Source organism: Sinocyclocheilus rhinocerous, unplaced genomic scaffold, assembly GCF_001515625.1.
Source record: "Sinocyclocheilus rhinocerous isolate Xijiao unplaced genomic scaffold, SAMN03320098_v1.1 scaffold2419, whole genome shotgun sequence".
Taxonomy (NCBI): Eukaryota; Metazoa; Chordata; class Actinopteri; order Cypriniformes; family Cyprinidae; genus Sinocyclocheilus; species Sinocyclocheilus rhinocerous.
In genome coordinates, this window is record NW_015629035.1 from 22,339 (window position 1) to 32,609 (window position 10,271).

A 10,271-nucleotide genomic window follows, 5' to 3' on the forward strand; every position below is an offset into this window, starting at 1 on the left:
AGCACTTGAAGTGTCAAAAGCAATCTTAAAGCAGCTACCTACCCCCAAAAGGAGCAGCATTTCCTCCATCAGGACCACATGTGGAGTCACAGCAACCACAAGCCTGGTGGTTCCCATCAGCAGCAAGCCACCTGCAACAAGAAAAATCAACACGGCACCTTCAACATGTTCTTAAGTAGCATGAACATACCCAATGGAAAAGGAACAGGATTTGCGGCGCGCATCACTGGGTGCAGAAGCAAGAGTGGCCTTCACAATACACGTTATGTAGATCTGCAAGAGGTCACAAAACCAAAGCAGTTGGGAAGAGAAGTCAAATTCATTCAACACATAGTACGCACAGAAGGACTGTATCCTCCCTGGAACATGAAGGCCTCCAGCTGGAACCGGATCTGGTCTTCCTGGGTTCGAGGCATGAAGCGGGAGCTGGAAGCCGTAGCCTTGGCATCCACAAAGCACCTGATAAGAAATGACAAAGAACTCAGTCATCTCTGTAGCATCAAGTCACTAGACCTTACCCTAATTCTCAGGGACAAAGTTGTGAAAGAGCAGCTGCATGCATAAAGTGCCATGACCCGTGCTGCCTTCTAATGTGGCTACTTACACGATGCCCTTGAAGTACGTACTCTTTGTGAAAAGGTACAGTTTTGGGTGTGTGGTAGAAGAGTAGGCCAGCTTTGTGACAAGCTCTCACGTCATACAATTGCATCTTTAACGGACCCGTCGTATAGTTACACGCACCCGTTCACTAAACTGACTTGTTCATGAGAATCATCAGGTTTCACTTAACATCCTCCACATTGCACTTCCTACTGTATTGAGAGAAGTAGCACGTTGATCTGCCAGCCATGGGTCTACGCGGAGAACTCTGCAAGTTTTTGCATGAGCAAAGTTAATGGCCAAACGGATGCTTATAAAAGGGTAGATAAACCTTGTCAGGCGAAGTCTGAAATTTCCTGCATAACCGGGTTTCTTGAACACCAAATCTCTACAAACGGTTGACAATAGACAGACCATACAATTAAATAAATTCCGGTTTTTTTTTACGTGTACCTTAAGATACTTTTGTACATCAGGCGGTCCTAGAACGAAATCACTCAATTCAATCTTGGGACCTTGTATTGACAATTTGATGTAGAAGCAAAAAAAAAAAAAATCATTATACAACACATGACTAGGAGTTAGAAACTATATTCTTGGCCAGCCTTAAGGGGTTCTTACGATAAGGAATAACCCTTCAAGATGTTGTCCTACTATCTTTGAACAGATTTTAATTTGGTTGGCATTAAGAAACACTAAACGCTTGTTGCCAGGTTAAGTGTGGATTAGTAACGAAACCCTTTATCTAAACTCCTCTTTAACCATTAGCTGCACACATCCACCCTGTTTGTGGTTTAATTTTTTTTTTTAATTCACGTTTTTAGATCTGAACCAAATCTTTCACCAAAGGGCAACGGATTGTTGGCAATATTGCCAGTCGAGTTTGCACAGACCCACGCTTCAAAAATCTGAAAGAGACCATCTGGGGACTTTCGGCATACTCTGACATACAATGCTTTGACACTTATTTTACTTGCATACCATTTAGGATGGACATTATGAACATTGGGATGGGGAGTCTCAGGTGATGAGAGCACTTACTAAAAAGGAACTTAAAAAAAAAAAAAAAAAAAAAAAAGACACCCTAATTCTCAGTGACCAATTGGTCACAGAACAAACTCAATAAAGTAACATGACTTTACCCATGATTCTCAATGAAGGAATATCTCGGATGAGCAGTCACATCAGGTACTTGGGTGGCCACACAGCTGTCCACAAACACACGCAGTGGGACGTGGTTGTACACCTTCACAGATGCCTCAATATTAATAACGTCACCCAGGAAGTACAAGTTTGAAGGCCTCTGATAGGACCAGTCATCTGAAAGAGGAAAGAACAGTTTAGGCACAGCCTCATTCACACGGCTTAAGATCTAAAGAAACTGAACAAACCCATCATGAGCTTCAGGGAGAACATCAAGACTTCCTCGCCAAACTCCGTTGAGGTATAAGGGACCCAAGTTGGCCTCAAAGCATTACTGCTCACATTATAGAACCTGCAGTGCAAGTAGGTACCAAAAACACCACAATAAACAGTGCTGAAAAACCACATCCAGTCACTTACCTTTGATAGTGGCATTGAACGCCAACAACTGCACGATTGGCACGGGAAATCGGAGTTCCAGCAAACGCCTCAGGAGGGTAGGTAAGAGCAAAGGTGTAGACAAGCTCATCCTCAGTCATCTGTAAGAGATTGAAGTCGTTACCATGAGAGTTGTCCTCTACTATTAAAAAGGGTCAAAAATAAATAAGTTTTAGCAGCCATGCCATAGAACCACTTCTGGTTACCCAATAGCAGCTTCCAGTGAGCAGTTCATTTAAAAAAAAAAATAATAATAATTAAAAAAAAAAGGAATGGAAAAGTCCATGTTAAACATTCAAGTTACAATTGACACAAAGAACCTTTTTTTTTTTGGTGTACAAATCCAGTAAGATTTAACAGTTCTTACCATCAGCACACTAATTGCAGTCCTGTAGTTCATATTCAAAGTTGAGCACCCGAGAGGTAGAGTCCTCACCGACAACAGGACAGCCTCCCATAGACAAACCAGATGGCTGGATCAGTTGACCATTGCTAAACAAATCCTTCTTTACCTCCACAAGAACACGGTTCTCACCGCATTGAACAGCCACACTACTGGGAGTCACAGGTTGCCTCAACTGGAAGTCCACCGCTAACTCACTTTGCACCTCTGGAACGATGGGAAAGCTCCAATCCAAAGGCTTGACTGGACCCTGCAACAGCTGCTTCTCCTGAAAACCAAGAGGCTCTTGCACAAATCTTCTGGAGTCCAGACTCTGAAACTGAGAAGCCTTTTGTAAAGGATTCAAGACCCCTTGAGAAGAAAGAGCAGGACCTCTGGAAGCTGGATCTGATTGCGGCTTCATGCTGCTTGGACTTTGACGGTGTCTCAAACTTCCCCATGCACTCCTCAAGTCAAATGCCACAATCACAACCAACACTAACACACCTTGCAAAAGACCCATCCTGACAAACGTTGACACAATACCCACCAGTGCTAGGCTTTGCCATTAAGTACAGCTTTGAATTTATGTGGCTCCTCCCCTTTCAGCTTAATTGATTACCTTTGATTCTCCTCTGGGCTTGTAGAGTTTATGCATTAGCAAATGAGAATGTTCTAGTGTCACTAGCCAATAGAAGGCTTGATATGGATCTGAGGTTTTCATCTACACTCATTCACAATTTTACAATTAAACTTTGACAGTTTGTCTATGATAGACAGTTAATGTCATTTAAAAAGCACATAAGACCACACAAATAAAAGAGATTATTCATAAATAATCTATTTTTAAGAGTTTTAATATATTATTGGAACAAATTTGGAAAAATTTAGCATTCCATCACTTGCTCAGCAATGGATCATCTGCAGTGAATGGGTGGCATCAGAATTAGAGTCCAACCAGCCTTCATCAAACAGTGACAACGTCATGGGTTCGATTCCCAGGTAATGCAAGAACTGATCAAATGTACACTGTTAATGCAATGTAAGTCTCTTTATATGAAAGCATCTGTCAAATGCATACATGCAAATGTAAAATCTTTATCATTTGTTGTTTGATGCAAAACTGGCAAAAACTTATTTTGTTTAAACAACACCTTCTTATAGCTCAAATAATGACATGGTTATGGGTTTGATTACCAGAAAAAAACTTGTGAACTCTCCAAATGAGTATCATTGTACATGCACTGTTTTTTTGTTTGTTTTTTACTCAAATAATTGCAACACATGCCCTATATGTAGCTTCATCAAACAATGGCAAGGCCACGGGTTTGATTCCCAGGGAATGCATGACCTAATAAAATGTCCACCTTCAATACAATGTAAGTCCCTTTGGATAAAATGATCCAAATGCATGAATGCAAATGTAAAGGCTTGTTCATCATAATCATAATTTGATGTTCAAGCCTGGTCTTTTAGGCTTACATACGTTTTCAGATTTTTTTCACAACCATGAAGAAAAATGTAGCATATGAAGGGGACAAGGTTTTATTAGTCAATCAAAATTGTAATAATTTTAAAATATAAAACAAAATTGTAAACCTAAAATAAACGATAATCATGTTCCAAAAATAAATTAATAATTAATTCATGATTTAATAAATTAATAATAAGTCCTATATTTATTGAATATTATGTCCATTATTTATGTCCATCAATATTCATGGACATACATAATTTATGCTTTTATCCTAATGTGACTTACAGTGCATTATATATTGTACCAGTTTTCGTTCCCTATAGGATTCAAACCCATGAACTTGCTGTTGCGAGCGCTATGCTTTACCAAGTGAGTTACAGGAAACTTATAAAAGGGAAAGAAAAAGATTAAAAATCAAGTAAATATAAAGATGACTGTGCAGCTGGAAAAAGGCCCCTAACATATAAATATAAAACCAATAGCAAAATGCATCCTTTTAGTGTAGCAAGACATTCTGAGGGCATACATATTTGAAATCATGTTTTTATAAATAAAATAAACAGATTACCCATTCTGTATTTTTTGCTTTGTTAGTCTTTGTTGTTTTTAAAGTGCCATTAGCATCATTGTAAACTATTGTAAATGTGTAGTTTTCTGCATTATTCCCTACACCAGCTCAATGAAGATCTTTCCCACTGTTAGTATTGTGGGTAAGGGATAGAGGGAGTTGGACAGGCGGTCTTTATTTCAGCACGCTGGCACAGACGACGGACCCCGGCCGCAGCTGTCAATGTGTGTGACATTGATCTCTGTGGCTTGAGCTCAGCCTGACCAGAGGAATTTTGTGGATTTCAGTGCAGCCTCCATTTATAGTTTTCCACCAGAAGTTTAGCTTTTCTACTACGACAGTTTCAGCATTTAAATCTGGGCTATTAGCTATAAGCCTTTTATATAAATTATCCGAATTAGGGTAAAAGGAAGTATACTGTATGTAGTATGCAAGGCAGTTATTTATGTCACATCTCTGTGATCTTCTGGTCTCTAGATGTGGCTCATGCCTTTCAGTGTGGGTCTCAGGGTTATTATAGTTAACTAAAATTTAAATGAAACGTGTATATATATATATATATATATATTTGTGTGTGTGTGTGTGTATGACTCATTTATTTAGTTCAACTTGATGTACTAAAATAACTAAAATGTTAATAAAATCTAATTAAATTGATTACTATACATCTCAGTGACAAGTATATTCAAGTATCTCAATGACACTGTGTCATTTTTATAAATTATATTAAATATAAAAAACACTAAAAATTATAAAAAATAAAAACACAACATTTTTAACTTTAACTAAAAATAATTCAAAATATTAATAAAAAGTATAGTTACTGTATCGCAATGCCACTAAAGTATATTAGATATGAAAATTAAATATTCAATATATTATTAAATATTAAAAATATAAAACATTCACAATACATTTAAAAAGTGATAAAAATAACAAAAACACAAAACAAAATTAATAAAATTTGAACTAAAATTGAAATTAAAAAAATAATTCAAAATATTGATAAAATCTCAGTGGCACTAAAACAAAACACTGGTGCATCTGTGAGATTTTTTCTCCTGTGTTACGGTCAAGCAGGTGAAAGTGGCTACATCTGATCACTTCATAAAGCAACAGCACATGATCTGAGGAATCATTCATGTCTGGAGCCCAAACGCTGCAGGACGAATCCTAAAAAAAACGTTTAACACTTAGTGCTAGAGGTCTGATCACATCACTAACATTAAAGGCAGGGTATGTGATTTTTCAAAAACACTTTAGAAAACTGATTCGGGCCGAATAGCAAAACAAACTTGTAGCCAATCAGCAATAAGGGGCGTGTCTACTCGTGATGTGGAGGAGAGAGCTTTCAGTGCATGGGACGGACATTAGCCGAGCCGGGCGACAGAGAGATAGAGATGGCGGATAAAAAACAAAAGAGGAAAACGTCTGCGGAACGATAAGGCAAGAAGTAGGACCCGTGTAAATATCGGATCAGCTTTCCAGCGCTGGAGAGAACTCAAGGAGCGGAGGCCTGCGATCGGACGCCGAGGTTGCTTTGTTTCTTCTCAATAGGTGAGTAACACCGTGTCTATAACAGCTAAAGTCTGCCTACACTGGACGCGATCAAACGACTGTTGAAAACCATTTGAAATTTGTGTCAGCTGCCACTGAACCCGGGCCGGCAGCAGTTTTCTGTCGGGGATTTGTTGCCCGCGCCGCACCGCTCACGTCCGTAGACACGGTGTAACATTGGTTTTGCTTTGTTTCACAGAACTAATCGTTGCCTGGGTTGCGTACGTATATGTGGGGCGGAGCTATCAAAATAGGGGCAAGACCCTTTTGGGGTAGGGGCGTGTTTGTTTTGGTGATTTCAAATATCAACATTGGCTACCAGAAATCGCTTACTCTGCCTTTAAGCACGAGTAACAGTTATAGTGATACTTGCTTTAGGAAACACATTACTAATAATGACACGATACTTTCTACTAGATACAGCAGCTCAAGCTCTGTTCTTCTCATTAAACCGGACAGATGTTTTTCTGTGGTTGCTTTTGGGTAGGAAATGATCACAGATGATTGTGGCTACTGCTAAGAGAATACAGTGTGTGAATTTGTCAAACATTTGCATCGGCAGAAACTGGAATTTCCTGCTCTTAGAGGAAAAATAAGCAAGATTTAATGCCATTCAAGCATGCATTGAGCCCTTAATGCCATGCAATGTCCTAAAATGACATACAGTTATTAAATAGATAATCTCGGTTTTATAATTTCCCATCATTCCTCATCATAAACCACTTCCCCTTTCCTGATAAACCACATACAGCATCCAAAAACACAAAAGTCCTGCCTATTTTTTTTGTTGTGCTATAATTTATAATTAATGTCTATATCTATATCAAAATCTATGTTCAATAAACAGAGCAACAAATAGTTGATCAAATAGTTGTGTGTATATATATATATATATATATATATATATATTAGTTGTATTATATTATATATTATATTTCAATTATTTATATTTATATTATGTTGTTTTGCATTAGAGATGAAATGTGATTAGAGGTGAAACAAGGGCCTCAACACCAAACGATATGTCTGGCGGAAATCCAATACAGCTCAGCATCCAAATAACAGCATTCCTGCAGTAAAGCATGGAGGCGGTGATGTCCTGTTATGGGGTGTTTCTCTGCAGCAGGGACTGGAGCGCTCATCAGGATAGAAGGAAACATGGATTCTTGAGGAAAATCTGCTGCCCTCTGCCAGAAAGTTGTCATTGGGAAGAAGGTTTACCTTCCAACATGACTATGACCCAAAGCACACTATGACCCAAAGCACACAGCAAAACTGTGCACACGGTGATTGAAGGAGAAGAAGGTGAATGTCCTTGCATGGCCTCGTCAGAGCAGACTTAAACCCCACTGAAAATCTGTGCAATGACTTGAAGACTGCAGTCCACAAATGCTCACCATCAAACTGAACTGAACTTGAGCAGTTCTGCAAAGAAGAGCGGGCAAATATTGCAAAGTCAAAATGTGCAGAGTTACAGAGTAGATAGTAGAGACAAATCCTAGCAGACTAAATGCTGTAATTAAAGCAAAAGTTGGTTCAACAAAATACTGACACAAGGGGCTGATCCTTTTTCCAACTCAGTGATTCCGTTTTATTTATTTTTTTATTTTTTTCTGGCATGTTGGTGTTCTATCTTTCACTTGGATATTATAAGCTGCACTGATATTATATTTCAATTATTTGTATTTATATTATGTTGTTTTGCATTAGAGATGAAATGTGATTAGAGGTGAAACAAGTCAACAGCACTATGATTATCAATGCTTAGAAGCACAATGGAGTCTATTAGTAAGAAGTGGAAGGTATTTGGTAAAACACAGACCCTCCCTGGATCAAGACGTCGCTCCAAACTGAATGAAAGAGCCGGAGGAAACTGGTCAGAGAGGCGACCAAGAGGCCGACAGCAACTCTGAAGCTGCTGCAGGAATTCATGACAAAGAGTGGTCATTGTGTGCATGTGACAGCAATATCACAAATTCTCCACAAATGTGGCTTGTAAGGGAGGGTTGCGAGAAAAAAGCCACTCCTCAAGAAAAGCCAAATGCAGAAATGTGGCTTGTATGGGAGGGTTGAAGAAAAAAGCGGCTCCTCAAGAAAGGCCACATGCAGTCAGACTGAGCTTTACCAAAACACACCTTGAAGATTCTGAGGCAGATGAGACTAAAATCGAATTATTCGGCCTCAACACCAAACGATATGTCTGGCGGAAATCCAATACAGCTCAGCATCCAAATAACAGCATTCCTGCAGTAAAGCATGGAGGCGGTGATGTCCTGTTATGGGGTGTTTCTCTGCAGCAGGGACTGGAGCGCTCATCAGGATAGAAGGAAACATGGATTCTTGAGGAAAATCTGCTGCCCTCTGCCAGAAAGTTGTCATTGGGAAGAAGGTTTACCTTCCAACATGACAATGACCCAAAGCACACAGCAAAACTGTGCACACGGTGATTGAAGGAGAAGAAGGTGAATGTCCTTGCATGGCCTCGTCAGAGCAGACTTAAACCCCACTGAAAATCTGTGCAATGACTTGAAGACTGCAGTCCACAAATGCTCACCATCAAACTGAACTGAACTTGAGCAGTTCTGCAAAGAAGAGCGGGCAAATATTGCAAAGTCAAAATGTGCAGAGTTACAGAGTAGATAGTAGAGACAAATCCTAGCAGACTAAATGCTGTAATTAAAGCAAAAGTTGGTTCAACAAAATACTGACACAAGGGGCTGATCCTTTTTCCAACTCAGTGATTCCGTTTTATTTATTTTTTTATTTTTTTCTGGCATGTTGGTGTTCTATCTTTCACTTGGATATTATAAGCTGCACTGAGTAGATACAGCTGGATAAAACAAAAACTGTGTCTGTCTTCATATCAGGCTGCAAAGCAACAAAATGTGATTATTTTAAAAGGGGTGATAATTTACTATACCCACTGTATGTATATTTGCTTTCCTTTGTCTATTTTAAAAATGTGGAAATTGAAATTATTAAATATCAATGTTCAATGAATTGTTAAACTAAACCCATACAGAACAATATATATATTTCTTTTTTTTTTACGTTATAATACAGGTAACAATATATTTAAATTACATTTTATTACTACTATATTGAAAATATATAGCTAACGTCCATTGTAGCTTTTTCTTCTGCTTTTTTTTTGTACATTTTAAAAGGTATATATTTACATGCATTTTCCCACCTTTTTTTTTTCAATGTACTAAATAAAAATACTGCAGTAAGAATATAAAACAGTTTACATAGTTATACATGCAGTATGTTGTTTTGACAAATTCTTGTATTGCATTTGAGCTGTGCATTTTATCAGTATGAATCAACAGATACTTTCAGTTTTATCATGTCTCATCACAAAAGCTCCAGCACTTCCCCTTTCCTGATAAACCGCAGCGTTCAGAAGCACCGACACTTGCAGCAAAAGTCCTGCCTAGTTTTTTCTGCAGTAAATTATAATTATTATCTGTTTCAAAGGCTTTGAAAGAGCAGGAGGTTAATGAGTCAGAGAGCGCTTTCTTGTGGTCGATGCGCCCCATCCTGCGTGAGGCTCAACACACGGTGCTCGGTGGACAGTATCTGCTGCATCTGAGTCCGGCGCAGCACGCAGGGGCTGCAGAGAAGCATTGCAAACATTCCCTTCTAATTGTACACTTGTTGTCTTCAAAGGACAGAAGCTGTAGCCTAAGATTCATGGAATCTGGGATACAACAATAAGCCACACATCCGTCCAGCCCAAAGCCGCAGGCTATTTAAAGATAAAGTAGGCTGTAGTTTTTTGCCACTAAATGAAGCACCCACCCTTCCGCCGCGCTACATATTGGAAACAGATGCCGTCGGTTGTGATGCTCAGCTAATTTTTGTGGATTGTGATTTTTTTTCTTTATTTGTATTTTTTTTGGGTTGCCTAAGCCAGTGTTTCCCAACCTTTTTTTAGTCGTGGCACCCTTTGGAAATTTAAAAAAACTTGTGGCACCCTACAAAATAAATTTTGTCACAATATTTGAATTTCTAACTTCGATATGATAATTTGAAAAGTATAGATATTCGGTACAACAGGGAAGAACTGCAGAATATAATGTCATACAGATATTTTTAATATT

The 10,271-nt window shown here is 38.6% G+C and overlaps 1 protein-coding gene and 1 long non-coding RNA gene across 2 annotated transcripts in view; one reads left to right on the plus strand and one right to left on the minus strand.

Annotated features, from left to right (window-relative positions):
• Positions 1-3,129, minus strand: part of LOC107738555 (zona pellucida sperm-binding protein 3-like) — a 3,395-nt gene extending 266 nt beyond the window's left edge. The window contains exons 1-7 of the mRNA XM_016550319.1: positions 2,563-3,129; positions 2,164-2,295; positions 1,992-2,095; positions 1,743-1,920; positions 342-459; positions 191-273; positions 43-131 (exon numbers count right to left, since the gene is read on the minus strand). Of these exons, the coding sequence (XP_016405805.1) occupies positions 43-131; positions 191-273; positions 342-459; positions 1,743-1,920; positions 1,992-2,095; positions 2,164-2,295; positions 2,563-3,086 (1,228 nt within the window). The 5' untranslated portion in view covers positions 3,087-3,129. The remainder of the gene's footprint in view (positions 1-42; positions 132-190; positions 274-341; positions 460-1,742; positions 1,921-1,991; positions 2,096-2,163; positions 2,296-2,562) is intronic.
• The window catches only part of LOC107738556 (uncharacterized), a 16,312-nt gene continuing 8,261 nt past the window's right edge, over positions 2,221-10,271 (plus strand). The window contains exon 1 of the long non-coding RNA XR_001639901.1: positions 2,221-2,300. This is a non-coding gene — a long non-coding RNA (uncharacterized LOC107738556). The remainder of the gene's footprint in view (positions 2,301-10,271) is intronic.